This window comes from Eublepharis macularius, chromosome 10 (genome assembly GCF_028583425.1).
Source record: "Eublepharis macularius isolate TG4126 chromosome 10, MPM_Emac_v1.0, whole genome shotgun sequence".
In the NCBI taxonomy this organism is placed as follows: domain Eukaryota; kingdom Metazoa; phylum Chordata; class Lepidosauria; order Squamata; family Eublepharidae; genus Eublepharis; species Eublepharis macularius.
Genome location: NC_072799.1, coordinates 57,077,049 through 57,093,068, shown reverse-complemented (window position 1 = coordinate 57,093,068; position 16,020 = coordinate 57,077,049). Strand labels below are relative to the sequence as shown.

General features: G+C 43.3%; 1 protein-coding gene across 1 annotated transcript in view; it reads left to right on the top strand.

Moving 5' to 3' along the window:
• GATB (glutamyl-tRNA amidotransferase subunit B) overlaps nt 1–15,513 on the top strand; it is a 71,781-nt gene extending 56,268 nt beyond the window's left edge. The window contains exons 11-13 of the mRNA XM_054990486.1: nt 1,850–1,928; nt 7,822–7,956; nt 13,881–15,513. Of these exons, the coding sequence (XP_054846461.1) occupies nt 1,850–1,928; nt 7,822–7,956; nt 13,881–14,030 (364 nt within the window). The 3' untranslated portion in view covers nt 14,031–15,513. The remainder of the gene's footprint in view (nt 1–1,849; nt 1,929–7,821; nt 7,957–13,880) is intronic.
• Nucleotides 15,514–16,020: the final 507 nt, after the last annotated feature.

Genomic DNA, 16,020 nt, shown 5'->3' with positions numbered 1-16,020 from the left:
GTGCCAGACCTCCTTCACAGGTATTACGTTCTCCACTACGATATGCCTACCCTCAAATTCACAATATGGCTGCTGTTCCCCAGACTTCCTCCTTCTCGAGGGAAGTAGCCCAGATTATACTGAATGCTTGCAAGCCCTCCACAAGGTCCTCCTATGGATCCAAGTGGAACAGCTTTGTTACCTGGATGGCTAGGACAGCGCATTCTCCCTTCTCATGCCTGCTGACACTTAGCTTTGAATATTAGTTATCACTTGAGTAGCAGAGGTTGCCTACTCGATTAAGGTCCACCTAGCTGCTGTCTCTGCATTTCATGAACTAATAGGTGGCAAGACAGTTTTCTCTCTCCATGTTTCCAAACACTATCTCAAAGGCCTACTTAACACTTATCCTCCCAGATCTTGCCCCATGCCACAATGGAGCCTTTCGTTCATCCTAGCCGAATCATGCTGCCTCCATTCAAACCTTTGGCCCACTGTGCCCTCGCCTTATTATCATGGAAGGTAGCCCGCCTAATAGCTATTACTTCTGTTAGAAGTGTAAGGGAATTAACTGCCCTCCGCATAGATCCTCCTTTTATGCAGTTTTTTCCAGAAAAGGTAATTTTATACCCTAGTTTAGAATTTCTTCCCAAAGTGGTCTCCAGTTTCCACCTCCAACAAGGGGTCACTCTGCCCGTGTTTTTTCCCAACCCCACTTCACACTTGGAATGCATGCTTCATAAGCTGGATGTTAAAAGAGCTTTATTGTACTATTTACACAGAACAAGATCATTCAGCTAGTTTAAGGCTTTTTTGGTCTGTTCCTTTGGACCACGCAAGGGCTTTCCCACCTCTAACCAGTCTCTTTCTAGATGGATAGGAGTGGCTATTAAACTGTGTTATGTAATGTCCTGTAATGATCAGGGCTCACTCGACCAGAGCACAAGCATCATCTGCTGCCTTTCTCCAAGGACCTCCCGCTGCGAGACGTCTGTTAAGCTGCCACCTGGTCCTCAGCAGACACCTTCACCCGGCATTACTCTGTAGACACAAATTTGAGAAAAAATGCAGCAGTGGAGATGGCCACCCTGCATTCACTTTTCAGCTAGGTTTCTCACACCCTCCTCCTTTGTTGAGTAGCTTGTTACACTCCCAGTATGGGACTGCACAGAAGACCGATGACGAAAACAGGATTGCGCTTACCTGTAACTGTTGGTGTCTATTGTGTAGGCGCACATTCCCTCCCTCCTGCACTGCTGAGATTGTGTTTTTAGACTTGACCCTTGGCAGCTCAGGAGAACGGAGGGATGGGAAGTGGGTCTGCTATGCAACGCTTTGTTCCTGTGGGAAAATGCACGTTGAGCAGGCAGAGTGTCTCCTACAGTTTTAGAGCTAGAGAATCTCTCTCCCTGACTATCCTGTGGCTGCACAGTCCCAATGTGTGCCTGCACAAAAGACACTCGACGAACAACAGTTACAACTAAGTGCAACCCTGTTTTTTCAGGACTACCTCTGCACGTATCTGACTTTGCTCTTCTCAGATAGCTCATGAGTTAACGTATCAAAGAAACACTGAAATGTTGTGCCTGCATTTACACAGGTAATATGTCAACATGTGGGTGTACCAGTCAGCTGCTCTAATGCACATCAGTTTATGCATTGTATTATTGTAGGTAAAAGAGCCCTATTAGCAGAAAAGCAAAGAGATTAGAGTCCCTCTAATACTTCCTATGGATATTGAAGAACATGGTTAGAAAATAAAGGGAAAGAGTTTGCACATCTCTAGTCAAGAGAAAACTGTTAAGTCTGTGATGATCGGTTTATGCTGTGGTTAATTTATGCTGTGGCTAACTTACTTTATGTGGTTTAGTCCAGTCAGTCCTCTTCTTCTGGCTGAACTTCTGAACCTTCTAGAAAGTGGAATGATTTCATCGTCAGCAGCCAAGCAAGTGAGTATTTCCTTTTTGGACCACGTCCTCCTCTTGTGTATATTATTTAGTGTTGCAATTCAGTCCCTAGTTCGTATGATATAGTCTGGCCACAACTCTTTTTTCTATTTCAAGTACAGGAAATGGGGATAAATGGGAACAGTCATGAATGCAATAATGTGTGCTGGTATGTCCTGATCCATTGTATATCTATGCAGAAATGTCCCACTTGGTTCAGTAGGACATGCTTTCAAACAAATTTGCCTCAGAGTGCAACTATGGTCTCAAACATGGCACATACAGAGCTTTAATAAATAAGAAAAAATGGAACATCTGGGTTGCTGTTACGAACTGAAGTTCATCTCATTATCCAAAGAGATTACTGGGTAGTTTATACATGGCTTTAATATTGGCATCACAAAAGAAGATACGGCAGTGGTTGTTGAAAATGCAGCAGTGTCTCCGTCTTCATCTTCCAACTTCAGCCATCTCTTCCTGGATGCTTTAGTTGTATTGTTGCAATTTTGTCAGTGCGGTAGTTCATATGATCTGCCTTTTACTTTGGTATAAAAGATATTTTTGGTAGTATTTTCTTTATCCTATCAGTGAACTTCTGTCCGGATGGAGAAGGAACTGAATAGGATTCCCCCCCCCACCTCATATGTCAGTTAGCTAAGAGCCACTTCACTAAGTACTTGGATATTCAGAGGTGCCATAGATTGCTTTGCCACTAAAACTGCTTTGAGTTTTGATTGCTTGGTTTCCCCAGGAAATATTTTGCGGGCTGGTATTAATAGGGCAGGCGGTGCTTACCTTCAGCTCTTCAGGAAACTCTTTGCTTTGTGCTGTTGTTTTTTTGTACACAAGGCGTGTTATATGTCAGTAAAGCAGTATATAAATATTTTAATCTAGGAATTTTACATATATAAATGGGGCTGCTTCACAAGTTATAAGCCTCTTACAAAGAGTGGAGATTTTAACAGAGTGTGGCTGTACCTGACTTTCCTTGCTTATATAGTTAACAGTATGTGCATACTGGGAAACCATGACCAAGTCGCCTGCCTTCCCAACACCTGCACATTTTTCACTATGTGAACTTATATGGCTTTCCAATCTACTACGGCATCTTTGCAAGCATCCTGTAATGTGTGGAGTAGCCCCGAAGACTTCTGACTGCATAAAGCTTTTCAAACGTCTCAGAAAAAGTTCAGATTTTAATATTTCGAAGTGTCTGTCAATATATAATACAGTATAAAAATAGTGTTATGTTGTGTTTGGTTATCTGTGATGGAGTTCTCAGAGTCTTTAAATTATTTGCCTAGATTTAAACTCGATCTCAGTATTACAGCGGTTACATGAATGCAAGCGAACATACTGTCTAAACAAGATGCCAACTCATAATGGCATTGTAACACCTGGAGTGTTTATAGCAGTATTCTGTTGAGTACTGCTATAAAAAGCAGAGTCCTTGCCATGTTTAGAGGAGGACTTTGGTGGGCTGGATGTCTGAAGAATAACAAATGTTTCTAACAATTCTCAGCAGTTGGCAAAGAGATTGGATGGCCTGAGGGCAAAAATGTACACGCACTACAACAGATGAATTGCTGCATTTGGAAGAGGGGTGATTGAACTGCAGCAGCAAAGGCAAACCCAGCTAGAAATGATGGAAGGATTTGATGGGGCACCCAAACAAAGACATGTGTGTGTACATATACATGGCAAACACACACTGCTGGAAGCTCCTGGCAGCTTCAGTTTTAAGAGGCTTCTCTTCATGCTCTGTACAAATCAATAAAGCTCAAATTGATCAAAGCAGTGAGCCTTATTAGATGGGGAATGCTGTAAAGCCAAAGAGAAGACACGGCTGTGTTAAAACATACTAACCAAACCTTTTCCAAAACTACATGCACACCAAGCAGAGAATCGTTCCATGATCATGGTGGCTTTTTTTCCCATTGACTAGCTTAGTAACTCATCTCCATGCAGCAAGACATTCACCCACTAGTTGGCATGTTCCCTTTGTATGCATGTTAACTGTCTGGGAAGCTGTAGAGACCACCAGTTTTTTAAGATATCTAGATCCACATAGCCAAGTATTATTTATTGCCAGCCATAATAAGCATGGGGTCTTTCTCTATACAATACTTACTTTAATGCAGGCTACAAAGACAGAAGCCTGAGGTACATGTTTCTACTGGTCACTAAATCCAGAGCAGTACTCTGTTTTCTGGGATGTCTTAGGCTGTTCCTTAAGCCTGGTTTATGCAATGCAAACCTTAATGAGCCTCTCTAGTGGAGTCATCTGTTGACATCCTACTTGCCCATGATTTCCATATTTTTGAATTAAAGTGAATTCCCAGTGAAATTTTGCAATGTTAGAAGCCTGCTTGTCTCACCAACAAGAAGAAAGTCACTGGAATAAGTTGTAATGCTATTAGGTCCAACACTTATCCTCTGCTATGGGTTGCACCGACTTATTTGGAAATCAGTGCCTGCAATTGATTCACACTTCCATGTGACATTCAGTCTCAAAGGAACCATGCCGCTAGCACTTGGCACATGAGGTTTGTTTTAAATATATGGTATCAGGGGAACATAGAAAGAAGACACAGGGAAGCAAATCCTATGCTTGTTACTAAAGTAGGGTTGCCAACAGCCTGGAGAAAAAACATCCTGTCCCTTTAACAGAAGCCTGTTGGGATCCTCTTTACCCAGTAATGTTACATACCTCCATGCCATAAAAAGCTTCAGTGCCCATTTGCACACATTAAACATCTGTCAAAGGTATAGGATGTCCGGGGTCTGAGACACAGCCCCCGGCCTCGCCGGAAGGAAGCAATGGGAGGCAGCTGGGAGGTAGCTGCCCTGCCGCCCCAGCCAGCAGCCAGGGCCAAAACCTGCCCATCCCAGGGGAAAGGGGCAAAGGTCCAAAGCCTCAGAGGGCTAGAAGGTGCAGGGAGAGGCCAGCCAGTCCCACCCTCCAGGGGGAGGCTAGGGGGCTAAGCAAAGCAAAGGGAGAGAGCAAAGACGGGGAATAGGGATGCAGCAGCTGCCCAACCAGAGCCCTTACTAACCAAGGAGGAGAAGCAGCCACAACAGCTCAGAGCCGCACCCCGGCCCACACCTCAGCTAGAAAACAGTAACCTGGCTCAGGAGATGCCAAGAGCAAAGCCCCTCCAGATGGAGCTGCTGGAGGCACTCTGCTGGAAAGGCGGGGCAGCCAGCCAAAGGGCCACAGCTGGGCCTGACTCCAGCAACCAGCTCAGCCAGAGAGGCCTGGCAGCCAGCCAACGAGGCACAGCTGTTGCTGACCTGTGCAGCCAAGCCAGCTACCCCAGCTGCAGCAGCTTGAGACAGCCCAGAACAATGCTGGGAGGCCAGGGAGGGGTGTGGCTTGGCAGGGGGAGCCTGCAAGGAGGGTGGGGCGGGGAGAGAAGGCCCTATAAAGGATGGCTCGGCAGAGTATTGGGGTGGTGGGTTTGAGGAGGAGCGATGGTGTGGAGTGGTGCTAGAGCAGAGGCTTGGAGGAGAGTTGTTGGAGGAAGGGATGGTGGAGATCACAGAGGGTAAGCAGCCCAGGTTGAGCAGGCCAGCGAGTGGACTGAGAGGGAGTCTGGGTGAGGTATACCGCCCCTCCTTCCACGGAGCAGGGTCCTGTGGCATCCCTGGCACCCCTCTGATGTCAGAGCTGGCCTGGCTGGCGCCCCACCCAGCAGCAGCAACAGCGAGTGCTGACATAGGACACTTTTTATGCAGGTAGTTGGCAACCCTGCTGTACTGAGATGACAGGAAGGTGTGGGCCACAAAATAGCCATTAATTAATTATTTTTAAGAGCTATGGCCTGAACATGAAGCACAATGTCTTTTTTACATAAACCAATAAGTGACTCTGATTATATTTACTGGTAACTTTAATAACAACACATGCCATTTGACCCTATACTCTCACACAAGCAAGACATGGTGGCTGCACAGCGGCTACATGATGCTGGTTTGTTGCTGCTCCCCCTTGGCCTCCAGCAAAAGAAATGCAAGAGCAGGCTTCATCTGTGAGACTTGGTACAGGGCCGACTAATTTAAATCACAGCTAGTTGCGACTAAATAGCATTAACTTGTAGATTGTTGCATACCCAGAAGCACTGTACAAATGTGGAACCAGGTGACTCAATTTCCCTATCTACTGTGGCAGAAGATTAATAGCATGGTTACCCTCACCATCTCGTTTTAATCTTTTGTGTGTGTAAAGATTGATAATTGTGGCTGGGAGCATTATGTTAGGACTCCCATTTTTTAGCTTCAATGAATTAGTAGCACTGAATTTCCGGCACGGCAATCATTTTGGCACTGGCAGATTGTGAGTGCCCAAACATGCAATTATGTCTTCAGTTTAGGATCAAGCAGAAGCAGCTGTTTTATTTTTTTTAAGGACTTTCTCTTTCTTTTTCAGCCTCCATCTCTGAAATAAGAGGAATGGGAATACAGGAAATGACTTTCCGTAGAAATTGCTTTTTTATAAATAGCCTGTTCTTTAGAGTGTCTTCCAGAGGTATCTGTGCTGTACTAAAAAGCTGGGAATCACAGTAACATTAGCTAATAATTATTCTGGACAGTTAGGTTCATCCATCTCTGCTTTATAGTAACAGATAAATGGACTGGAACTGCCATAGGATTTTGTATTATAAGCTTCTATATGTCAGTGGTCTATGATCTCCCATTATTATGTAGCTAAATTCCTTTTTTCCTCACTGGCAACCGGAAGCTAAATGTTGGTTACCTGATGAATTGTCATTTTGTCCCAAATGTATTTTGAGATTTCATTATCTGTGTACCAGGTGGGATTCTTCAGGGTACATCTGCACTCCCTAATATACTCTACCAACCATCCTGTCCCAACCCAATGTGAGACTCACAGCAATTAACAGAGTAGTCAAAACTTCATCCCCTGCAACCGTATGCATTGAAAAGGAACAGAATTATACCCTTTTATCATTATAACTACCTGGTTTATGTATCTTAAAACAGATGGTTCAGAATGTAACAGAACATGTGAACCTGCATATTAACATCTATGGTGTTAATCTTGAATAGGCGCCTGGCACACTTGGCAGTGGTCTTTGTCTTTACCAGCTGAAACATACTATTTTTACAGAGCTAAGAGGTGTAGTTTTATTATGCTTTATCAAGGGAAATGGAGTAAGGGATGCTCTTAAGGCTGGTGAATGGACTGTTTAAAGCATGGTCAAAAGTTACCTTATGGAGCAGTGGTGATATGGAATAAAGCAGGCCTTCTTAATCGGTGTCTGACAATAACATCAGGAGACTAGACTGGCCCATGTAGCCCTCTTCCCCCCCCCACACACACACTCACACTTTGGACAGCAGCAGCACTGGTTACTTTGCAGTGCCGTCTGAAACAGAGTGGGCTTGGAAAGGGGTGTCTCTGCTTAGAAGAGCAACCTTCTGAAATTCAGAAGAATGTTTGAAATGGCACCAACAGGTACTTCCATTTCTGGCCATTTCTTCCAGCACCCTAAGGATCAGGATGGATATGGTGGCCTAGCCCAACTGCAATGCAGTTTAAAGGCATGAGCCTCATACTAGTCTGGCTGCCTAAAAGACCGATGCATGTGTATATCTTGCTTGCCCTGATAGCTAGAAGTGAAAATCCATAAATGTTTTCATCTGTTTGTAAGGGAAACTGATTAGTTGGGAAGCTTTACACACCAAGCATTCTACTGGTTTCCTTGTCTACAACTTTAGATCCTGAGCATCACCGAACCGAGATCTGATTTGACTCAGGGTGGCCGTCTTTGTTCCCTCTTTGCCTTTAATTATTACAAAATCCACCTGCCTCCCGAAAGCTATGATACAGATGCTGATTTTTCCTTTTTCTTCCCTTGTCTTGATGCTGTAGGTGTTGGAAATAATGTGGAATGGGGAGGGGAAATCTCCAGCTCTGATTGTCAAAGAAAAGAAGCTTGAACTGATTCAAGATCAGAATGAGCTTGAGCACATCTGCCGAGCTGTGATGGACAGCCATCAGAAAGAGGTGATGTTGATAACCTCCTTAAATTGGAAACAAGAGTCTTTGCTGCTTGAGGGTGGGCAGTGGAGATAAATGATTTAGCATGACTTCTTATTTTGGCATTGCTATTTATTCTGTAGTTCTTTAGATGGGGGAAATGGAAGAAATTACATTGTGAAGTGGCCACCAGAGACAATAACAGCTTTTAAACCAAAATCTTCCTGAATCAGCCAGCCGGGTGCTAGATAACTTGAATATTCTTTGTTGTCCTTGCTATAATAAAGCAGCATCTGCATGTATGATGGAGAGAAAGCATAAAACATTTCAATTTGAAACATCTAGGCTTTTATAGTTGCAAATTAAAGAAATCTTTCAAATACCTAACATTAGCTTTATAAGTAAAAAGTGCTTTTGTGTGCTCTCTGGAGTACAGAATGGGGAAAGCAATAATGACTGGCTTACGTAAAGTAAAACGTTGTCTAGGTATGTAGGCTGTTGGGAAAATGCTAACATCTATCAAGAACAATGCCGCCCACATCTCTACTGTGGGCTAACAGCTTGCAGAGAGCTTTTGATAAAGAAAATGAGCCTGAGCTAGGTCTGCCTGACCTTCATCATGCTATATCATTTGCAGCGGCTGATGAAAATGCCTCTGTATTTTTCAATGAGGATTCAAGCAGAAGTAGAGATAGGCAGAACATTGGAACTAATCAAATACAGTAAGAGCTAAAGGTCCATTACCAAATCATTGTTTTTAAAAAGAACAAAATGGATTATTTGAGAATTTCCAAATATACCTTGTAAAAAAATAAGAGGCTGCTTTGATGATGACGACCAGCCCTTTCTGCAAGCTGGAAGTTGTGTTTAAACTGTCATCCTACTTATTAGGGGTTTCCCAGATGATCAGTCTGGAACAATGCCCAAGAGTGCATTTTAATACTGGCAACGTGCTTCTTCTAGTCCCAAGAGCCGTTTGCTATACACACTTCCCACTTCAGGACAGGGGCTGTAGTCTTTCTGCTGGAGCGGAGTGAAGGGTAAACCATTCACAGCCTTAAGATGAAAACATTCCATTTTGCAAACTGGTAGTAGTCCATTATTGTATGTTGGGGATACAGGGGAAGATTATCAGCGATCACTGGCACACCTGTGTGAAAGATTGAACTGGAAGTGCTTTTAAAGCAGTAAGTCACGAAACAGAGTGGACATCTGCGTGTGGCTTGTCATTTGATGGCATTGATACTGACCAGAAGGTGCTAGTGATACCTATACACATTTCATAAGGCTTTGACAATCATATTAGAAATGATAGTGCTACCCACTGATAAAGCGATAGCAAACTGGTTTGGGTGCCAAGACAATGAGATTCCCCTCAACAGATGCACCACCTGGTGGGAAGTTACTTGGTTCTCTAGCAACAATGAAACAGCTGCACATAATTGTGTACAGAAATTATCAGAATAAGCCCCTTAGTGTTGGCTGGCCTGTTGACAGAATGTGTGTCTTACGTTGCTAATACAGACTTACTAACCGGGAGTGTAAATTAATACTTGAAAATATTGAATAGTTATGAAAGAGTACAACTGGTTTTCAAAAATAAGCGTATAGATTGGAGGTTATAACAGGATTTATACGTCATACTAAAAGTGCGTTGCTGTTGTCATGTCTGGAAGTAATCTATAGCGTTGGGAGATTTTGCAGTTGCATATTATTTCTAGTGCTTCATTGTTGTGTCTTCTGTGAAGTTCCATATTGGATCTGCGCATGTGCGGGCCAGCCACAGATGTTCTAAAACTCCTAGAGGCAGGAGATGCTCACCTAGCCTTTTCACACACTTTCCTCCCAGGCACAGCTAGAAAAGGTGGGGCAAGCATCTCCCTCCCTCAGTTCTTCTTTTGCTGCCACTGAAGAAGGATGTCTCTTCTCTCCTTGCTTCCATCGAGCTATATGCGAGTCAGGGCCTTTGGTTCCATGGTGTCAAAGGCCCTCTTCAAGAAGTGTTCCTGCTGTGGGATGAAAATGGCCCAGTTGGATGGGCATGACAAATGCCTCTTCTGCCTTGGCGAAGGTCATGACAGCTGATGGTGTGCAGTCTGTAAGCAATTCACAACGAAAGTGTGCCATGAAAGGGTGTAGCAGCTTAAAGCAGCTCTTTGGGAGTTATCCTTGAAGGGCTCTACTGACTTTGATCACAATGCCATGGATAAAGAACCGCAGCACCCAGAATGGTCCACCTTAGTTCCACCAGGATGTTTGGTGCCTGACATGGCTTAGAAGGATCAGTCAGTTCCAGCCATGTCTTCCTTGGTTCTCCCTCAGTGCCAGTCAGAGCCAACTGCTAAAAAGGCTAAGCTCAAGTCGAAGTATGTCAATAACCCTGGAAATCGAAGTCACAGAAGAAGAAGAAATCCTCTTCTTCGGGTCTGACCACTTTGGTTCCATCTTGTCCATCCAAGGTTCTGAGAAACTCGTTTTTTTCAGTGTTCCATCCACACTACTGTACAAGTGGTTCTCCACTTGAGCTGCTATAGCACTTGAGCTGTTGTAGCACAGTAGTTAAGTGGTTTGGCTGTGACTCAGCACTGTACTGGTTCGAATCCCACTACTGCCATGACTTCAGTAGGTGGTCTTGAGTAACTCACCCCTCTCAGCCCCAGCTCCCCAGCTGTATTGTGGGGATAATAATAACACTAACTTGTTCACCACTCTAATCTGTCTAGAAGCACTAATCTGTCTAGAAGAGCAATATATAAGCACCGTCGTTGTTGTTATCTTAATACTCATCCACAGGTCCCTAAAGTGGTGAAGCGACAAACAACCTCTTGGGGGGGGGGGGTAGCATTTGGTTGTTCCCTGATACAATACAAATCTTGACCAACACAGATGCCTCTCTGTTGGGTTGGGGAGCTTGTTCTGGGATCACCCAGGCAAAGGGAGCATGGTCCCCTCAGGAATCATCTGTGCATATCAGCCTCCTCAAATTCAGGGCAATAAGGTACATTCTGAAGGCTCTGGTTTGCCTAGTAGAGGCAAGAATGTACAGATGTGCATGGACATTGCATTACTTAAACAGGGCATCACAGCCTCCCTACCTCTCTCCTAGGAATCCTTACTAATATGGGAATGGGCTGTCCAGCATCAAATCAGTCTCTTTGCTGTACATATAGCAGGGAAGGACAATGTTCTGGCAGTTGATCTGAGTTGGTCCAAAACTCAGAACTGGTCTATCCACAGGGAGGTTCTCTGCCCTATTTTTTCAAAGTGGGGGCATCCAACCATAGACCTATTTTCCACATACCTCAATAGGAAATGTGCACAGAATTGGTCAAGGGTGGGGAAGGGAAAGGCCTCTCTCGGAAACACCTTTCAGATTCCTTGGTCAGGCACCCTCCTGTACTTATTCCCCCTTTTACCTCTTATGACGCTAGCACCCAGCAAGATGAAGAGGGAAGGTTCCTCAGCAATTGTAATAGACCTTTACTGGCCAAGACAGACCTGGTTTGCCACTCTATTTCAAATGGCACAGGACAGAATGTACTATTTCTCCTTAACCCCAGATGAGCTATAGGACAATGTGGTTCTCTACCACAGCCTGGGCACTCTAAAACTGACAGCCTGGTTTGTTCTCCCCTGGACTAATTTTTTTTTCCTCCCTGGCTCAAAAGAGCCTATTAGAGGGTAAAAAATCATCAACTAGCCAAATGGAAAAGATTTTCTCTTTGGGCCAAAGACAACAATCTGAACCCTGTCTCAGCCTCATTACCCTCTGTTTTATCCTATTTGGTCCAGTTAAAAGAACAAGGTTTGACTAATTCCTCCCTTAACATCCACCTAGCATCTATTTCAGCCTACCACCACAACATAAGCAGAAAATCTCTCTTTACCCAGCCATAATGCAAGTCCTTCCTTAGAGGTCTAGCTAACCTATATCCTCCAGCATCCCAGCTGATTCCCCAGTGGAGTGCCTCCTTGGTTCACACCTCATTCATAAATCTTTTGAGCTCGTAGCTATCTGTTTCTTTAAGATAATTGGTAGCTAAAACAGCCTTTCTGGTGGCCATAACCTCAGCTAGGAGGCTGAGTGAATTGCAAGCCCTGAGATATGACCCTCCTTTTCATTAAGATGTTTGCAGATAAGGTTATTCTCTGTCCAAGCCTCCCTTTTTTGCCGAAGGTCGTCTCTGCTTTTCACTTGAACCAAGACATTGTCTTAGCAGTCTTGATATCAATGTTCAAGACATTGATAACCCTACACCTACACCTAAGGCTGATGCAGAGAGGCTTTTGCACACTCTAGATGTTAAACTTGCTTCTAGTTAGACAGGGCAGCTCCTTTCTGAAAGACCCCTAATCTTGTTTAAAGGGCCCCCCAAAGGGCCAGAATGTCTCCACTATTTCGAACTGGCTCATTAAGGCTTGTTATAAACAATCTAAACAGCCTTGCCCGTTGCACATAAGAGCACATTCTATGAGGGCTCAGTCAATTTTGTCAGCTTTCAAGTTGAGCACCCCTCTTGTGAAATTATGTAGGGCAGCCACCTGGTCTTTGCCGTCTACATTTATCAAGCATTATGCCATTGATGTAGACTCCAGGAGGAACACAGTTGTTGGCAAGGCCATCCTGAAGAGTCTCTTCCATTAAAGAGTTTCATGCCCATCTCCTGGGTAAATTAGCTTGCTAATCTCCCATGTGGCAATGCACAGAAAACATGACAATGAAAACAGAGTTGCACTGTTCATCAAGTGGTCTTCTGTGCAGGCACGCATCCCTCCCCCCACCGCCCCCAAGCTCTTTTTTCTTAGCTTCTGCACCAAGCAGCTTATAGAATTGAGGGAGGGAGCTGCTCACCTCACCTTTTATGGCTGTGCCTGGGGTGGGGGGGGGGGGAGGAAGTGTTCAAAAAGATTAGGTGAGTGTCTCGTGCCTTTAGGCACTTTAGAATGTCTGTGGCTGGCCTGCACATGCGCAGATCCCATATGTGCTTGCACAGAAGACCACTCATTGAACAACAGTTTTGATGAACAACAGTTGCAGGTAAGTGTTTTGTTTGTTTTGGGGTCTAATGTTGGGTCTAATGTGTCTGTTGTGGCATCTAAGCTTTGGACCTTCCTCCCCATAGGTATTTGGCTGGCACTGAGCTTGATAGGGAAGAGACTTTTCTGTTTGCCCAGGCCTTTTATTGAGCTTATTTGTTGTTGTTGACCTCCTTCCCCTTTTGGCAAATGAAGATGCAAGAAGATGGGAGATTTGGCTAGAATTGCTTTTCTCCCTCCTTTGCAATCAGAGCATCTCCACTTTAAAATCACTTCCGGAACTTACTATATTTACAGAAGCATTAGATCCAATACATGATTATTTAGTTGCATTTTATTTAAATCTGTCATATGAAATTGGTTTCTATGAAATGCCATAGGTATTGAAAACGACTTGTGAAGTATCTGCAGCACTGTTGGAGATACTTACTTGAAAACCGTTATCATGTGCTTTTTAAGCAGACTTTGTCATGACTGAATGTGCTAATTTTGCAGACTTATTAGTGAGTAAAACTGATTATTACAAAAATCTAATTTCCTAATGCATTGTGTCTGCGTCGAGCTTGCATTCAGCAAAATGAATGGAAAAGCCCAGGTTGGTTTGTTATTTTCCAGTGCTTCCCTTGGCATGCAAATGAGGAATCTTCAAATCTAGGCAAAATCCTGATGGTTCTATAGCAATGTAATTGGATTCCTGTAATACTAAGAATCTATTGCAACAGTAAATGGTTATCTAATTACAGGCTTGATTGTCATTTTGCATTTAACAGTCTTTACCTAAATGGTCATGTTTTGTGCTGAAAGAAACAGGGAGGTTTTTCTTTGGGACATACATGAAGAATTTTTTTAAAAAATCACAGACCTCTGTTTGACTCCCAGCTAGTCTTTCAATTGTTTGAAATTTCTCTTTCAAGGTGGCAGAGATTAAAAAAGGAAACCAAAAAGTGCTGAATAAGCTGATTGGACAGGTTCAGAGAACAACAGGAGGAAGATCTGATCCAGTCTCTGTGAAACAAATACTGGAGAAACAGCTGTCCTTGCAGCCCAGGAAGAAAACCCCTTAGCTGATTTGTCATTGCTGCATCTGTAGCCAACCAGACTGCTGTAGAGACTTGACTGCTTTGTTGATCAGTGAATCAGATGGTAGCAGTTGCTTTTTGGGACATCTGTCAAACCAGAGAATAAGTGAAAGAACTAAAGCTGTACTAAAGCTGTGCTGTATTTGGGCCTTTCCTTTGAAAGCCATTTGTTTGTAAAGTAACAGAGAAAGAGTTAGCATTTAATGATATATGTCTCTGAAGTGTGTAAACACAAACCTCTTTAAGCTGTTTCTGAAATACTCAGGACACTCAAACAACAGAAAACATTCTCATTTGCTTGCATGACCACCACAGAGGCCTCCAGACAAGTGTCTTTCTGCTCCACTCATACCATTCTTGGGCCTCCACACAGATGTTACATTTGAAAGGATATTATGCTGCTGTTTCCTCAGTAGCACCTTGTCCAGTCCCTGGAATTTATTACCACTCGTCTCGCAGCCAAACATACCAGGTATGGCATACAAGGTCTCTTCTCTCTATTGTGAATTCCATTTGCCTCAGCCCACGTGAGAATGGTTCTAGTATTTTTTTAATTTAAATTCTGGATCTCTTAAAGTGAAAATAGAGCAAAGAATTCCTAATGAGCCGTTCCTGAATATGTAAATAAGATATTAAATGTATACTATTTCAGGATTACTGTAAAGGTAAGCTCCCTTAAGTCAGTAGTCCCAACACTGCATCATGCTTATTCCTTAGGCAAATGAAACATCGTTTTTACTCTGGGATCTGTCTTGGAGAAGGAAGAAATCACATTCTTCTAGAGGCCATTTCCCCTCATTGATTTTCTGCTAAATATGGATATTGTGGTCTCCTCTTTTTTGAGAAGTAAATAAAAGGCCTTGATGAGAGCAAAGTGTGTTTAAATTTTGATCTTGGTTTGAAAAAGTTTGTGCAAAAAGATCACACACTTGCAACTCTTACATTGTGGAACCAAATACTATCAAGCAGCTTAAAGCAGATCAGTTATTCTCTCTGGAATGTAAAGCCGACTCCTACCAGAATCATGCTTTAGTAGATGCTTCAAGCACTACTGAGAAGAAATATTTTGCTTTTTGGACTGAAGCCAAGAAGAAACTATGACGAGCCTTTCAAATGAGACCTTTAGGTTTTTAACATCATCTAAAGAAAGCAAAATGCCTGGTATTTACAGGCTTTATAGAGTAGCAAAGGAGCACGTGGAACTGTTTGAAATGTTTAATGAATAACAGTTGTACACAAAAATAACAAGATTTTATGTACAATAAAACAGTAATGTTACATTGACTTGTGTTTTTTTTCCTGGAAAGCAAAGGATTTACTGGTAATCAAATATCAGACATGTTGGATCATTTATTTGTACTTTTAAATAAACACCTAGAGGCTACATTTCTAATACGCTTTTTTCTCTACAGTTGAGCATTAAATCAGCCAATGTTTTGTTTAGCAATTTGTACTCCTCTTCCCACCCCGATGGAGGCCAAAAGAAGATTACAGTATTTTCTTCTCCATTTTATCTCCACAAGGCTTCATCTTATCCTGTATGCTCTTTAACATTGATATGGAACCGCTGCATGCGGTCATCCAGAGATTTCAGCTGGGTTGTCACCAATATGCAGATGACACTCAGCTCTATCTCATGTTTCCAGTCTATCCCAGGGAGGCTGTAGAAACTGAATTGGTGCATGGAGGCAGTTTTGACGTGGGTGCAGTCTAACTGAATCTTAATCCCAACATGACAGAAATGCTACTGGTGAGCAAGTCTGACTCGAAACTTAAGTGACACCAATTCTGCATAGGATTGCATTCCCCTTGAAATAACAGGTCTGTATTTTGAAGTATTCTTGGGCCCAAGCCTATTGCTGGAAAAGCAGGTGGCAGCTTTTACCAGCTACATCTGGTTGGCCAGCTATGGCCTTCCCTGGGCAGAAAAGATCTGCCGACTGTGGTGCATGCCTGGTTGTATTCCTAAGGGAGC